The sequence below is a fragment of the Cutaneotrichosporon cavernicola genome (genome assembly GCF_030864355.1).
Source record: "Cutaneotrichosporon cavernicola HIS019 DNA, chromosome: 1".
Classification (NCBI taxonomy): domain Eukaryota; kingdom Fungi; phylum Basidiomycota; class Tremellomycetes; order Trichosporonales; family Trichosporonaceae; genus Cutaneotrichosporon; species Cutaneotrichosporon cavernicola.
The window spans coordinates 1,018,224-1,034,718 of NC_083393.1; the positions used below are offsets into that span (position 1 = coordinate 1,018,224).

The following is a 16,495-nucleotide window of genomic DNA, read 5'->3' on the forward strand; positions in this document are numbered from 1 at the left end:
GTGCATGGTGGATGTCATCCGTGGACTATTGAGATGGCATAAACTGACTGTTCTTCTCAGTAGTAGTGTTAGTGACCGTCACTCCGAGCCCCTCACATGGCCATGCTGAAACGCTGGGCGGAGGTGTGGATCTAAGAGCCGATCAACGACGTTAGTAGATCATTGTGAATAGTTTATCAACATAACAGAGAAGCAAAGTTATAAAAATCAAAGTACAGATCAATATAACGACAAAGTCTGTAGTGTTCGGCATCTGACCATGACCTATATGCGTCATCATCGCAAGTAGAGGGTCTCCAATTGCTAGCAGCCGATAGGGCAGAGCTACATTCATCAGGTGAAAAGATTCTGGGCGACATGACAACAGTCATTGTCCGTTAATGGAGCGGCTGCGATCATCCGCTTCGTCCTATGTGAAAGTTGCACCGTGTCATTCCCATTCCTTGGGCTAGTGCTTCTTGCCTGTACGTTTCTTGCTACACTCCAAGGTTCTGGGAGACTACCGACTTTGAGCAGTGAGATCTGCATCATTCGCTCAATTTTAGTGAAATAAGCATGTGTGTTCCAGGAAGCAGGAGACACGACCTGGTTAGACAGTATGGGCACGTCGAATGATTCTGATCAGCTGCGCATCCATGATACGTGCATAATAGTTGGATACAGAACCACTTCGTTAGTCATTCCCATTCGCCTGAGACAGTGCATCCGCAGAATGACCACCCTCCTGATGCCGGCAGCGAGCTCTGCAATGGCCATATCTTCAAGGTGCAATGAGCCTTCCGGAATAGCATCAAAATAGTAACTGTCTCTTGCGGTATTTATAACACCGAACAGCCGCGAAAGTTTAAGATTTGAGAGCTCAATGGGAGAGCACTCACTTCAAGATCAATGACTTGCAAGGTAACCAAGCTTTCCAAGCAGGATACAATCAGGTATCCGTGATAGGTGCTAGACAGCTTCGTCCACGTGAACCAGCACCGTTCACACACTTGGGAAACGGTACTACTCAAGTGCCAGACAGAGAACATTGCCTCAAATAGAACTACGTAGAGGGAGGAGGGAAGCTCCCTGCCGGCCCATCGCCAGCAGGATGGTTGCGAAGTATGCAACTTCCAGATTCTTATGAAATTAAATTTTATGCAAAGCAAAGCGAGACCTTGGGCGAAGAAGAACGTGCACTACCTTTCAATATGTTGGCGAGTTGTTGCTGGTATCACGGTACAAGTGCAGGGAAAGACTTCACTGTGTAGCCTCAACTGAAGAAAGAGAGCACGACAATTTTGGCTCAGGAATGCGCATAATTACCTCAACTGGTATTACCAGCTTGTTACCTGGCTCAAGGTTGACATTTCCACAAGCGGTAGTATTTAGCCCACAATCTTGATCCGCAATCATTACAATTGCCGCGTTGAATGAAGGCGTGGGGATAAATCAGCGTCCAGCAGCAAATGAACTTTCTGCTCAGAGGCCCACATGTAAGCGTCTCAGCCCCTCCACGTCTACCAGCTGGGTTCATAAGTTCACTCAGATCTGTCTGAACCTGGACCCTCCAGAGTTCCAGTCAGATAACAATACCAAACGTGGAAACCTCCATTGGACGAGATGGAGGAATGTCGTTTGTTTTATATACCACGTCAGTATTTAATACATGAAGTCAGGCAAAGTGTTCATCCAGGGCGGGCAAATTTGGTGTCCATACATTTTCTACCTTTCCAGACACCCATCTCAATTCTGTTTTGAAGCTCACAATGACTGTCGTAATTGTTAGACGAGCACTCCGATCTGGTTGTGACAGTGCTCGTCTAACAATTACGACTAAACCGGAGTACTAGGGCACGAAGCTTCCTGGAGCTACCCTTTTCCTGGTACAACTATATCAACCGATGGTTGGCCTACCAACTGTTGTCCAACTGTAGACAACTGAAGATGGTTAGAGAGGGGGAGGGGAATTAGTGGTCTCGCGAAGTGAAGGAATTGGAGCCAGTCAGGCATTGTTGACTTTGTTGAAACCGTCTCACTGGCGAGATGTAACAACCCAGCGCAGTCAAAACACTCAGCCGCCATGAGAGACGACTCTTAGTAGTGAATTTGATATTCTAGAAATACTGAATGCGCAACGAATGCCCGATGGACAACCGATGATCGGCTGCCAAATGGAATCTATGGTTTCAGAATGATGACAGCAAAGTAAATACATCGGTAAAACATATGCTGTGATGGTTAAACTTTGTGTAACGGACAACTAACAATAATACTGTGTACCAACTCACTTTATGCAACAACTCCTAGACAATCGATAACCCTCAGGAGTGCAATCATATGGCAGTCCCCGTCACGTCTTCAGTGACCAGTACCTAAGCCGGTGAGAAAGCCTTGTCAACCATGCTGAACAGCACCTACTAATCGTGTTTCGTGGCATATCACAGGGGTTATTCGTTATCACAGGAGCTGTTCGATCTAGAAGCTCTGTTTTAAAGGATACATTTGTGTTGCGTGTGGAAAAGGAAACGAGCTCCATTTGCGTGGCGAGCCTGTAAAGTAAGAAGGTTTCTCAGTGCTCCACTTCACCAACGCTGTCTCCGACTATCCCTAGCGCAGTGGAGCTCCGCCAGGAAATCCTCCCTCTGGATGGATGATATATCGTTTTTCTGTTCCGGGACCTGATTGCCATGGGAGTGAGGTTGGCGAGCAGTGTGTTGTCATCGCTGACTCTCTGCCATGTATGTATTTTATCTGTAGTTCAACAACATCTGAGCCGAGGCGGTGGGAATCAACAAAGCCTCACACTGAAAGCTGTAAGCGAAATGTCCTCAGGACCATCGTTTTTTTTTTTTCAAATGCTAATGAGATGTGACCGCCGTATCATCAAGCTAGCTACGATAATATTGGAAACTTGTACTTACTCTAGTTGTAGTTGTGCACGAGGAAGTATGAGTGGAGTGAGGTAAACATGGGCGAGAAATGACCTGCTGAATGAACGGAGACAAGAGGAGGATGACCACTATTCTGCGCTCGGGAAACGTCAACCAACGGTGAATACGAATCCGGTGCATTGCCCAACAACGCCCAGCAAACCCTCCGCTGTCGTTGTAACACTACCACGATAACGTCCCAGTGTCGAAGCGGAACCGTTGACCATGTGGAATTATGCCGCCTCTCTTGAACGACCTGCATGCTGTGTAAACTTTACGACCCCCATTTCACTCATTCTGATCACCTTTCTGATGGATTTACACGCATGAACTTGCATTCACGGACAGCTCTCGTCCTAGCCCCCCCCCCTTGCCCAGGCCGTTGAGTCATCGCTACTCTTCGCCATGTCCGAAGTTGTAGTGGGTGTCAGTGGTACCCAGCCATTGATTGGTTCATTGGACGATCTCACTTGTGCGGGAAGGAAGGGAGAATATGCTTCTAGTATCAATTGCCGCTGCAGGCCGCAAGTTGGTTTACATCTGCAGAAGGCTGTTTGTATGCTCAACCTGAATACCCTATGAATCAACAGCCCAAGACTCCTTGCCAGGGAGGTCACTTAGAGCCTTGCACTCTCCTTCCTAGCCCTGACGCCGTCTTTCTGAGCCCTAACGACACCCTCCTGACTGGTGGTGGCGATGAGTACTCCGTCCTGAGTGTACACGCGGCCCACCATCTGCCCGCGGCCTATCGCGAGGTCGACCACCTGCGTCTCCATTATGTGGAGGATGGGTTGGGAGCCGTCGTAACCGGGCGGAAGCGGGTAGAAGTGAATCGTGTGGTCGATGGTGGCAGCCATACCAAGAGGGGGGTCAGAGGTGGCGCTCAGCCCAATGGCGCGAACGGAAGTCGCGATTGCCTGTGAGTCGGTCATGTAGCCGATCATGGCCCGAATCTCGTTGTCGTCCATGCGCCTCCCGTCGAGCTGAGGACAGAGCCACAGCGCACGTTGCGAGAAGTACTGGCCCTCCTGTGGCCGTCCGCTCACGGCCGTCATGACACGTTCGTTGCTTGCGAGGAACGCTGCTTTGTTCTCCTCGGTGTCGGCCAATCTTCAGTCAGCCTCATCACCGAGGGTCATGTCCACACTCACTTGATGCCGAAGTCTCCCATGGTGATAATGTGATCCGCCCAACGGTCCTTGTACGATTCTTCGTAGCTCCGAATGTTCTCCGGGAAACTACGCTGCCAGCGCCGTCCTCCTGCCGGGTCAGGAGGGCGCGAGAAGGACGCTGTCAAGGTAAAGATTGTCTCAGAGTTCTGGATCGCATGGACGATTCGGGTGGAGTAGCTTTTGCCCTCGCGCAACCGCTCGACCGCATACGTGACAGACTGGCGCGAGTCACACGGCAGCAGGAAGTATGCGTGCGTAGAGTGCAGGTCCAGACTGTCGACAGTCTTGATCGCCGCCATAAGTGCTTGCGCGATCACCTGTCCTCCAAAGACGCCCCGGTTACCCGGGGGTGTCCACAGGTTGCGGGCTTTGAAGCACTCGAGGCCCAACAGTCGCGAAGGGGTTGGGATGACTTCGAGGCTGTTGTTCATCGAGATAGTCATCGTGATTGTCGATCTTGAGTGCCAAGATGGTAGTAGAGTGTGATCCAGGTGAAGTTGACGGTTGGATGGCAAGTATTTGCTGGGTCTTGGTGGGCCCAGTCCGGTAAACTCGTTGGTTGAACCGATAGCTGATATCAGGCGGGCAAGGGCGTCTCGGGTATTTTGGTGTCTCCAACCGGAATTCAAACTGCTTTCTGCATGGCGAGAGAGTTCATCTTCACTTGAGGTTGCGAATCATTGGCTCTGATGGGTTGCACCACGCTCGGGGCCCTGGTACCATTGTGGCGATGATCAGAGTCGAGAGATCGAGGAAGGTGGCAGGTGGATGAGCACAGCCATTTCGAGCAAGGTCGTAGTCGCTGAACCGCTTGCCGGTCGTGCACAGGGAGATGAAGCTGATGACCAAGAGTGATAATGGAAAGTGGTGATGAGGAGTTACGACGAGGGTGATGAAGAGAGGCCGCGCAACTAGAGATGAGGAAAAGGCCAGCAAGCTCCACCACCCCGGAATGGGAAGTTGATATACAGGATGTTCATGACCGAAATGAACTGATGACAACCTTCAGCTACCCAAGCTCAATATGATGAGGTCGAAAGCGTTGTGTCGTGCCCCTAATGGAAGCTGAGAGCTCGGTCGCGACGAAGGACTGAAAATGATGGGAGTGTCTTTGGTTACCCACGCTAGTGAAGAGACGAGAGATGTAAGAGCTTCGAAGATTTGGTGACCAGGTACGCCGCCGCGAGTTCACCAGAGGTGAGTGATCAACCCGAGCTGCTTAATTAATGGGAGAGATGAGAACAAGAGAAGAGGAAGATCGAATGGATGACTGATAATATGAGGAGAGAAGTGAGCAGTCAAGTGAAGTGACCCGGCTCTGCAGTGACCCCACAATTTACAGACTTTGAACTGAACCAAACCGTCCAGTGGCACGTGCTGCCCTACCACTGCTGACACACTAAAGTCCAAGAACCCTCATCCCTCATCTTGCCCTTGGCATTGCTACAGATCGCATCAAGATATATGTGACCTACAATGCGACAGCTAGCTTACAGTGCGATGGCCAAAGCGGCAACAGCCATAGCAAACAGGCCACCAGAGGCGGCGGCACGGGATGCACCGTTAGGACGCACAGTGGAGGCAGGAGACGAAGCTGCACCGGTCTGAGAAGTGACCGATGGCCCACTGCTGCGGGTTTTGGTAAACTCGGCGGCAGCATCCTTTGAGCAGGTGTAGTTGGAAGGCACAGTGTAGTCCGAGAGAAGGACCAGGTCGGTACATTGATAGAGGGGACTATCGCCCTTTGGAGTCAGCTCATGAAAGGTCCTTCTACTGGGAGAGGACGTACCCCGTTGTACTGAATCTGAAGAGTAATCTGCGAGCCGTTGGTGAGGTTGTAAGGGAGGGCAGAGAAGTCAATGTTCCAACATGACACACCGCTGGCGACCTGCACGTCAATGGCGATCAAAGTCATTGATGAACAGAGTGTCCACATACCTGGAAGAAGTTGGACGCCATCATAACGGACGATGTGCCATTGATGGTTGAGTTGAAGTCGTCCCAAGTCTTAGGATCGGACTGAGTCGACAGGAACGCGTCGACAGTAGCAAGTGGGTGGTGCGAGTCGATCCAGATGGCGGCTCCGTTCAGAGGAGCAGGCTGACGCTGGGCACTGACCGTGTCAAAGCCGCCGCAGAAAGTGGGCTCCTTGTCCTCGTCAAAACCACGTGTGGGCTGCGAGTCAGTAGATAGGAGGGGAATGGAGGACCAACCGGGTAGTCGAGCGTGAAGTGAGCACACGCCACGGATGCCAGCAAGGACGATGCGAAGATGGAGGACGTGAGAATCATGATGGAAACACGCTCAAAGTCTAATAATTGAAAGAGTAATAGCGGAGTAGAGAAGAAGAGCAAAAATGAGAGAAAGATGAGTTTGCCTTTAATAGTGCAAGGATGGACTAACTTGAGCCCACTTCCGATTTACCCTATGGTGACAAACAGGTATGGGGTTCAAATCAACTTGTAATATAATTGGACAGAGATGAATCAACCTGATCAAGGCATTTGATCCATTTCGCCAGGCACAATCGATAATGACTCTGAGGGGTGCGGCCTTTTGGTTTTGGCTTTGAGCCAACATTCCTTGCATTCTCCACATCTACTCAAATTACAACCACAGGCGCCCAATGATACTGCTGCCCTTATCACTCCAGCCTTTCAGCGCCGCTTCGGCGAATTTCTGCTGCGCTGCTTGGGTCAAGAACAAGGGCGTGTTGACCCTCTTGGCCTCCTTCATGACATTTGCAAGGTCATCAAGTATCTGCCCAACAGTCGGTTGCCCAGATTGAGGCTCAAACTTGTTGGGCCACGAGAGCTCGTCCTTGAATGCCACTAATGGCTTCGACGTCGCCGCAGATGTGCCCACAATGTTGAAAACCTCATCGAGGTCCATACCCTTGTGCCGCGCAAAGGCTAGGGCTTCGGCAGCCGATACAGTGTGCACGGCGTTAAGCAGGTCGCTGATAATCTTGATCACCTCGTCGCCTCCCTGAGAAGCTTGTGCCTTCTTCTCCTCCTCTTCGACGGTTCCCGACTCCACCACCGACTTGCCACCGAAGCGCATCCAGAGCTTGATGAGGTTGCCATCCTCCTCCTTTGCCAGCCCTGCCCCGAGCGCAGCGGTGAACAGCTGCTCAGCAACTCCAGATAGAGGAGCTGGGAAGCGGAGAGCGCGGGCTTCGTCGTTGACGATACCGACGTCCTTGTAGATGATGGTCATAGCTGACTTGGGGACACCGTCATCCTGGAGTTGCCATGGGACTCGGTGGCCGACTGATATGTCAGCTACTAAGCCAGCGATTGATATAGTCTGACTTACACATGAAGCTCCGATCCCTGAGAGCATTGTACACATTGCGGGGGTTACAGCCAAGGTTGGCGGCAAGGGCCATTGCCTCCCTACATGTCAGCAACAAAAGACAGTTTGGCAGACTCACGAGGTGACAGCGATGTGGATACCACAGAGAACTTGGTTGATGAGTTTGAAATCGCTAGCCTGCCCAACTATGTCTCCGACGACAGCGAGATTGCCGTTGGGCTGGCGAGTAAGGGAGTCAAGGACTGGCCGGGCCGTTGAAATTGAGGCCAATGTCCCCGAGACCATGACACTGAGCTGGCCTTCCGCTGCCCGAATAAACCCTCCCGAGACGGGAGCATCAACGAGCTGCTCGTAAGTCCACCTTCCTACGTATGACCATGCAGACTCACCCCGATGCCCTTGTTCAGCGCATCCAAGCGCTCCCGAATCTTGATAAGGAACGATGGGGGTACGGTCGAGAAGACAATGATGGACGAATGGGGCTCAAGAACTGATACTGTCAGCTTGCCTGTTGGCCCAACGTACCGTCTGCAACCTTTCCGGCACCAAACAGCACGTCCTGGACCTGCTCGGCATTGACGACCATGAGACCAAGGATCTGGACATTTGCGGCAGCAGCAGCCGGGGTGTCACAGCGAACAGCGCCGAGCGATGCAGCCTTCTCCAAGGAGGGTGTGTAGACATCATAAGCCTTGACAGGGTAGCCCTGGGAAAGCAGACTCTGTACATGAGCGCCTAAGGAGAGAGTCAGACTCACAGATGCCATCCCCGAACCCATGGCGCCAAGTCCAATCCAGCCGACTTGAACAGACATTTCGTTGCGATGGGACTATACGAGAGCAAGTCGGGTGAGTGAGATTGAATGAAGCACGCTGTTGTTATATTCATACAGCTGACTGCTTGATGCGCGGCGGGGCCGGTCCGATCCGGTCTTAACCCTCCTCTGTGCGGCCCGCGCGGCTACAATCGGCAACCGACGGGACATGTACGGAGCCGCCCATCCACGTGCCCTAAGGTTCGGTCCATTGTCGGTGCCTTTTGGGAGGATAGAGGTGGGCTGGACCAATGTTGTTCCGAGTTACGAGCTCGGCACCAGAATATAGTGTCCAGCTAGCTTGACGTCGACCACCGTCTGGACCGTGGTGCTTGGCTGCCTTGTATTGTGTGCTGGTGACGCTTTGGACCCGAATGGCGGGCGATGACCACTCCATTTCCATCCGTCGCGACTCCTGAAGAGAACGGCCGAATAAATTAGACTCGTGAACCCAACAGCGAGTTTGTCCTGCTCGCACTCAAAGCCGAAGCTACTCCCGCCCTGTTCATTACGAGCACCCACTTGGGCAGAACGGAGGTCGTCTTCTCGCTTGTGGGGCCAGACGTCGTACGCCAAGTGGGACAACAGCCGTGACATGCACCAGATCCCTTCGTCAACTACTGCCTATCGGGATATTGTTGCTCTGTACCGCCTCCTCAACATTCTAACGACCGCCTTCCCGGGCGTCTTCTTCGAAGTCTGCGCTTTGATAATGGGCGGTTGGATCAAGGACTCCTCTACTGCTGGCCACAATACTGGCAGTCAGCATAACAACAGATCTTGTATAGGTTACCTGACCTTTCCATAGTCGGAAAAGGCTCCGTACGTTGTACTGGGTGCGTTGTGATTGCTGTTCATGTTGATGGGCTGGGAAAGTTGGGAAAGACACCTCGACCCTCTACTTATACACCTTGAACGAACACCAGATTGATACAGTGCCAAAAGCGAGGAAGGGCGGTCCCTCTGGCCACACAGCTGCTAGTCGCACTCCCCCGTTGTCACCGATTACAGATGACACCGAGAACGGCTGACATCTACCTACCTAGGCCAAGAGTCACTGGTTGACACGGAGCAGCACTGATCGAGACTCCTCCGGTTGGAGATCCAAACTCACGCCGCTTTGGGCAATTTGAGTGGTGCATCGTCGGCCCATAACAGACAGAAGCTGTGCGTCAGGGCCTGGATCTCCAAATAATGATATCAACACTCATTGCTCAAACTGCGACTCTGGCTCCCAGCTCCAGTTGAACTCGACACCCATCAACATGATCTATGCGGCGGCTAATCTAAGTCTTGGAATCATAGGCTCATCAGGCAGTGACTGCAAGCTTGGCGGGGCTCGCCTCAAGCATGGTAATGAAACACACACCATAAGCAACGCTCTCTCTGGTGAGGGCAGCAACCGTGGCGCGGCGTGGGATCAGCTGTGTCAGGTGCCATTCGCAGTGAGCAGGAACCCAAGCTCGGGATCATCCAAGGCGTCCGGACTTATTCTTACGCTTTTTCGAGTTTTGCCATCTCTCTTTACATTATCATAGAGGTTGAGTAGAGAGCCATTCGTCCCACGTTCGCAGCCCGACTGACACTCTTTAGAGGCTAAATTATGCGGCTATAGGCTACGCAACTGGAAGGCCTCATTTTCGCAAGAAATTTGGCCTGTACGTTGGACCCAAGTTCAATTCCCAAGACGATAACCAGTTCACCGCTGCCGTGGCAGTCGGCGGTGAGCCAGGTATCTGACATTGGTTGCTTCTTGTATGTCGAGTTCGAGTTGTGGAAACTTATGACAGTGGGATTTTCTTGTCTTCGTGGTCCGGGGACAAGTAGGGGTATGGACGGACGTTACACGCCAGTTTGATTCGCCCTCTCCGGCTTCATTTTCGTCGAATTTTTCGCCCCCAACTTGTGAATGCTGTTTGTGGTCCAGCTCCAGTGTGGGTTCCCTTGGGGGGCTTTTGCATCAGTGGGTACTTTTATCACGGCATTATTGATTGACATCTACAGTCGGCTCTGGTGTACGCCTCTGACATGGCTACATGACTACCTGGTGAGCCTCCGCTTGCCCATTGGAGGCCTCCTGGGCCATGGCATCCTCAATGTATTCCTTGACCGTCGGGACGATTACTCGTACAAAGTTCCTTTCGCAACCCAATGAGTTTGGTCTGTGAGTATTGATGCGTGGGGTTGGTTGGTCTTTGGTTGATGGCTGCAGATTCCGACCTTCATCATCGCACACTTGCGCCTGTTAGCCCCTGGTTCCTCATCCGCAAAGGCCGCTTTGACGACGCTGAGCGCGTTATCAGGCGCGTGGCCTCAAAGGGCTCGAATGACAACCCCGCCGAGATCGTTACATATATGGTCCGGGCGGATGAACTTGAACTCACTCGAGATGTCCGTGGGCTCCTCGTATTGGGACTGCTTCAAGGGGGTCAATCTGTGTGGGACCGAGATTGCAGCTTGCAGTGGTCGGCACAGAAAACAAGCTGACTTTCCTTGGGCGTAAAATGCCGTCTACTTTTTCGCAACATGGCGAGTCCTGGCATACCTTTCGAGGCAAGCTCACGGGCCAGCCGGTATTGCGCATACGCCTCATTTAACGATGGACTCGGTTTATCCCCGGTCGGCATTCTCGGCCATCTAGTCTCCTGGTTTGCGTCCAACGTGAGCCATTGGCCTGAGACATAAAGTACTTTGGTCGCAGTCCTCTCGTTCTAGGGGGTCTTGTCTTTCTCAGATGCGTCTTCATTATCATCGGAGAACTCACAGGACCAGCGGAACAATGGAGGGGAAGCTTGTGGGGGTCAAGGAGCCCGGGCGGCTTTGGGCTGGATCTTTGGCTTGGACGTGGCCCTTGGCCTGTTAGCGAAACTCCTTCCACCCGGCTGTGTGCCCCGACAGTCGGCATCGCGCAATGCGAAGAACTTTCTCAACGTCATCACCGGGTCATATATGATCGATCCAACGCATGGGGATGGAAGGGCCGCACTGCTTTCTTCTGGGCCGGCTCTGGGCTCCTCACTTTGCCTTGGGCCTACTTGTTCTCCCGGAGATTAAGGACCGCTCGACTTCATGTTCGACAGCAGAGGGCCGGCAAGACAGTTCAAGCAGACGGTAGTGAACCTGGAGGACGATAAGTGATCGTGGCTGCTGGTGGCGGCCAAGCAGAAGCTACATGTACCGTGGTGTGCCCAAGAGAGGGTAATCGTAATTGTATTGTACTGTACAGTGGCGTGTCGATTGATTGAATGGAAGGATGTGGAGAGGTGTGAGGAAGCCTGACAGGTTGACGAAAGGCCCTCGGTCTCATGGCACCGCGTAGATTCCTGCACTTCGGTACCACCAGCCAAAGCGAACAATATCCTGTCAGAATGACCATGTCAATCGTCAACAAGATGCCATCAGGCCGCATCACACGAAGGGCAAGTCCGAGTATGAAATACTCAAAGCAATTCAGATGGAAGTATGTTGTTCACTATAATTGGCGCTAACCGGGTGGCCAGGTCCGCCGCGACGTCTGACGTGAGGTCAATGCATCCCAAATTGTCAGCGGCGGTCGTGAGATACACATTCATATGTAATGTCCGGTACAGAGGAGCCGTGAATGTGGTCCTGTCTAGTAGTGCGAGTCGTGGCCGTTGAACTGGTCGTAAGAGGAGGACTTGGAGTAGCCCTGGTTGTAGTTGCCGTACATGGCATTGCCGCCGAAGCCGCCGACGAGCGAACCGCCCGCGCCGCGGTAGGCCGACTGACCGTCGTCTTCCATGTACTCCGGGTTCGGCTATAATCAGACACAGTCCTAACGGCAGACTCACAGCGAGCAACGGGTCCTTGACCTCCCAAACAGCCACCTTGGAACCGACAGAGAACTCGAGGTCCTCCTTGGTGATGGCTGAGGTTCAGCACAACTCGTAAAGAATCACTCACAGTCCCAATACTTGTAGATCATCATGACAGTGAACAGCATGCAGAGCTGGAAGAAGAATACGCCGTCGATGTAGTGTGAGACGGCATCACAGATGGTGATGCTGAATGCGATGAGCAGCACACAGCCGATGACGTAGAAGGCGACGCCAAAGATAATGTCACCAATGACCCAGCGGTCGTCCAGAGTTCGCACCACCAGAATAAGCTGTGAGACGATGTAGATGACAGCCACGATCAATGGGTAAACCAGGTAGGTGATGAAGAGGCCGATCGGGTTGTTGTAGTTGAGCGAGCCCCAATTCTGGAACGTGCCCGCCGCAATGACAAAGCAGACGCCTCCGATGCCGAGGCAACTGAGGCGCAGCGACTAGAGGTCAGCGGCTCGTAATGTAGTTGAATACTCACCCAAAGACTCATTGGGGTGCCGTCCTCGTACAGCTGGAAGCCGACAAAGCCATTGACCAGGAGGCACCAGTAAAGGGCACCGATAGCACCCGCATAGACAGCTGCGAACCAAGGATAGACTGTGTGGTGGGTGGGGATGACGGTCGAATCGAGAAAGATGGCCAGGAGCTCGACAAACATGTAGATGTAGAAGAAGAGGACAATCTCCTTACGTCCGACAGCAGTGTACTTTGACCGAATGTGGAAGAGCATAATGAGCGTCATACCCAGCGCTGCAATGTGGACAAAGCATGTCGCTTGGGGGTGTCAGCGTCTATGTGCAACGTTCGACCAACCTGGTTGGAAGATGATCTGGCGTCCGAGCTGTACGTTACGGGCGTAACAAGTAGGCTCGATGCCAGTCTCGCTCAACATTGGGCAGACGACGAGCGATGCACGCTCGCAGACCCATTCGAACGACCCAAACTTGAAAGGTGCTGTCTTCAAAGCCATGCTGGGCGAGGTGGAAACGAAGTGTCGGGAGGACAAGTGGGTGGAGAGAAGTGTGGTCGGTGTTGGGGGGAGGGTTGGAAGGGGTAGGAGCACGTGTCCTCCAGGAGGATAAATAGAACAGGAGCAGCTAGTGGTGTTGTGAGATAGTTGGAGGACGAGCCTGCTCGCCGCGATGAGGATGGTGATGAGGATGGATGAGAATGGATGAGGATGAGGAAGGGGTTGAGTTTGAAGAATGGTCAAACTGGTCGAGGTTGAAGCGGGTTGAGTGAGATGTGAAAGGGCAAAGGGCAAGGGGGGGAAGGAAGGCAAGTAGAGGGGGGGGAGGGAGGGAGACAAGGAAGGGAGGGTACAACAACAGTTGTTACAATAAAGGGTATATAGTAATATAACCCTATATAATCCTATAGAGCTATCGAGACAGGCGCAGGCCTAGAATCAGGATATACAAACACAGGGTTCAGAACTACTTAATATGCCATCCTCTAGAGCTCTAGAGCTCTAGAGGCCTAGAGGCCCCAAGGTCCTCAGGGTCACAAAACCGGCCCATTCAGGGTGCTGGGAACAGGGTGGCGGTACACATTTGAGCATTTGAGCAATTTGGCCATGGGTAATAGGTTAATAGTATTCATCGTCAATAGTAACGGCAAATGGTTCCAGCGCTGGCTCACCAATTCACAAACTGATCAGACTCTAATCAAACTAAACTAATAAGCAAACTCAACAAGAATTGGGGTGAGCTTTGCTTTATTAAGAGGACTGTGAGCTAATCATCATGACAATCTATACCGTGTTGTCATTTTGAATTCAGCGACCGGACCGGAGAGAGTCGCCCGCGCGTGCCTCCTCCACTTGTCCAATCGTCATGTCCCCTTGACTTGATCCCCAACCCCAACCCCCAATCCCATGCACCCCCCAACGTCTAATCGCGCCCAAACCGCGTCCTGATCATGAGATATGAATCCAACCTTTCAAGTGGACCCAACCTACAACACACTATCCACACTCTCACTCCATCAAAATGGCCGCCCGTCCCGCCGAAGACCCCCAGCACGACTCCAAGAAGCAGAAGACTGCTGTCAAGCGTAAGCCTATCTCGCTAGTTGCGCTGCTGACGTCACAGACAAGGTCTGCCTGCTGTTAGTACATGTCTACGAAATGCGCTCACTCTTGTAGCGTTCACGATGGCTGGGGTCTGTCCGACAACGAAAAGGGCAATGCAATCTTCCACGGTGACACCACCAACATGGACAAGATCCGTGACAACCACAACTTTGTCGAGCTTGAGGCCTCGGGCCTCGCTGTCGGTCTCAAGGAGGGCCTCATGGGCAACTCGGAGGTCGGCCACTTGAACATTGGCGCCGGCCGTATCGTCTGGCAGGACATTGTCCGCATTGACCAGTCCATTAAGAATGACGAGTTCAAGAACCAGCCCGCCATTGTCGCGTGCCTCAAGCATGCCAAGGAGAACGGGAACCGCCTTCACACCATGGGCCTGCTCTCGGACGGTGGTGTCCACTCACACATCAACCATCTCCTCGCCCTCCTCCGTGCCGCCAAGGAGCAGGGTATCGAGCACGTCTACATTCACGCCTTTGGCGATGGCCGTGACACAGCCCCCAAGTCGGCTGACAAGTACGTCAAGCAGCTCCTTGACGCTATCAAGGAGATTGGAGTCGGTGAGCTCGTCACATTTGTTGGTCGCTACTATGCCATGGACCGTGACAAGCGCTGGGAGCGCGTCAAGGTGGCGGTCGACGCTCTTGTCCAGGGCGAAGGCACCCATTCCGACGACCCTATCAAGGCCATCGAGGACTGCTACGCCAAGGGCGAGACGGACGAGTTCATCAAGCCGCTCATCTTTGGTGACAAGTCGACTCGTATCCAGGGTGAGAGTCCAAGTGTGCCGGCCTGACCCCAGACAACGACACCATCTTCACCTTCAACTACCGCTCGGACCGCATGCGTGAGATCGCCTCACTTCTCGCGTTCGATGACAAGCCCATTGACGTCGAGATCCCCAAGAACCTGGTACGTCATGGTCGGGCGCTGTCACTGACGTACAGGCCATCACTTCCATGTCGCGCTACAACCCGGCCTGGACGATCCCTGTCGCCTTCCCTCCCGTCTCAATGGACCACGTTTTGGCAGAGTGGCTTAGCAAGCAGGGTGTCAAGCAGACCCATATTGCGGGTGGGTGTCGTGAATCAGGACCGTCTAATCCACAGAGACTGAAAAGTACGCTCACGTCACGTTCTTCTTCAACGGTGGCGTAGAGAAGCAGTACTCGGGTGAGGAGCGCGTCATGATTCCTTCTCCCAAGGTGGCCACGTATGACAAGAAGCCGGAGATGAGCGTTCAGGAGGTCGCCGACAAGGTCGCAGACGTTGTCAAGTCGGGCGAGTACGAGTTTGTCATGTGCAACTTTGCGCCTCCCGACATGGTGAATCAGCCCAACAGTTTAAGGCTAATATTCCAGGTTGGTCACACTGGTGTCTATGACGCCGCTGTCGAGGCCATTACCGCGACCGACAAGGCCGTCGGGACCATTTACGACGCCTGTGAGGAGGCTGGTTACATCTTCTGCATCACTGCCGACCACGGCAACGCAGAGCAGATGATTGACCTGGTGACTGGCAACCCGCACACCGCTCACACGACCAGTAAGTGACGATTGATTGTTTGACTGACCGTAGACCGCGTTCCCTTTATCGTGACCGGTGAGAAGGGTTCTCTGAAGGAGTCCAAGGAGTACGGTGCTCTTGCCGATGTCGCACCCACCATTCTCTCCATTATGGGTCTTCCGCAGCCTGCTGAGATGACCGGCCACTCCCTTTACAAGGACTAGTTGCTGCAGAAATAAAGAGTGATAGAATGCACCTGGTTGATGATATGTACAGGGGCTAGGACTCGTCGTATGCGTATGAGGTTGGCCTTACTCTAGGGATCAAGATTCCCACGGTGCACCTGGACACTTTCCTTTTTCTAAACTGAATCACGCCTCTCTTGCTTCTTCATTATTTTCTTCTACAGATGCCGCTTACGGACCCTTGCTCTCTCATCCGTGGGCAAGGTCGACTAGTAGGGCTCAAGGCTATCTCAGAGCAACCGTTGGGTGCTACTTTGGCTCGCGCAGTAGGGTTCGTCCCGTTGACGGCGTGAGTCACAATGCCCCACACACTAGACAGCTTTCGTTGTAAGATGATGTTGTCATGCAATCCCGAGAGGAGATGCAATCCGCTGAGGAGTTTTACTGGAGCGTACTGAGCAATTGGAACCTAGGCAATGTGCAATGGGCTATGGGTTAGACGAAGCTAGAGGTAGAGGGTGGGCTCGGTGGAGAGCGTATGGCCTAAATGTACGTCAAACTTGAAAGAGACAGACCAGTTGTGCAAGAGTGTTCAAATGTCACATGGTTTAACGTAATGACACATGGTCCACGTGAAGGACTGTGGATG

At 52.7% G+C, this 16,495-nt stretch overlaps 5 protein-coding genes across 5 annotated transcripts; 1 reads left to right on the forward strand and 4 right to left on the reverse strand.

The window, feature by feature from the left end:
• Window positions 1-3,529: 3,529 nt before the first annotated feature.
• Window positions 3,530-4,527, reverse strand: TES1 (uncharacterized protein; the record flags this gene model as incomplete). Its single annotated transcript, XM_060599678.1, has 2 exons — window positions 3,530-4,022; window positions 4,064-4,527. 2 exons carry the CDS (start codon window positions 4,525-4,527, stop codon window positions 3,530-3,532), a joined length of 957 nt encoding a protein of 318 aa, XP_060452928.1.
• A 1,047-nt stretch (window positions 4,528-5,574) lies between these two features.
• On the reverse strand, window positions 5,575-6,375 carry CcaverHIS019_0103810 (uncharacterized protein; the record flags this gene model as incomplete). Its single annotated transcript, XM_060599689.1, has 4 exons — window positions 5,575-5,826; window positions 5,874-5,972; window positions 6,023-6,259; window positions 6,298-6,375. The coding sequence occupies 4 exons, from the start codon at window positions 6,373-6,375 to the stop codon at window positions 5,575-5,577; spliced, it is 666 nt and encodes a 221-aa protein (XP_060452929.1).
• Window positions 6,376-6,691: 316 nt separating this feature from the next.
• CcaverHIS019_0103820 (uncharacterized protein) lies at window positions 6,692-8,216 on the reverse strand (the record flags this gene model as incomplete). The annotated part of the gene is made up of 6 exons (XM_060599700.1): window positions 6,692-7,356; window positions 7,403-7,482; window positions 7,521-7,747; window positions 7,792-7,892; window positions 7,928-8,108; window positions 8,160-8,216. The coding sequence occupies 6 exons, from the start codon at window positions 8,214-8,216 to the stop codon at window positions 6,692-6,694; spliced, it is 1,311 nt and encodes a 436-aa protein (XP_060452930.1).
• Window positions 8,217-11,829: 3,613 nt separating this feature from the next.
• Window positions 11,830-13,037, reverse strand: CHS7 (uncharacterized protein; the record flags this gene model as incomplete). The annotated part of the gene is made up of 5 exons (XM_060599711.1): window positions 11,830-11,994; window positions 12,029-12,105; window positions 12,141-12,507; window positions 12,546-12,841; window positions 12,881-13,037. The coding sequence occupies 5 exons, from the start codon at window positions 13,035-13,037 to the stop codon at window positions 11,830-11,832; spliced, it is 1,062 nt and encodes a 353-aa protein (XP_060452931.1).
• Window positions 13,038-14,058: 1,021 nt separating this feature from the next.
• CcaverHIS019_0103840 (uncharacterized protein) lies at window positions 14,059-15,885 on the forward strand (the record flags this gene model as incomplete). The annotated part of the gene is made up of 8 exons (XM_060599722.1): window positions 14,059-14,122; window positions 14,161-14,176; window positions 14,214-14,926; window positions 14,959-15,068; window positions 15,104-15,230; window positions 15,266-15,480; window positions 15,517-15,700; window positions 15,734-15,885. 8 exons carry the CDS (start codon window positions 14,059-14,061, stop codon window positions 15,883-15,885), a joined length of 1,581 nt encoding a protein of 526 aa, XP_060452932.1.
• Window positions 15,886-16,495: the final 610 nt, after the last annotated feature.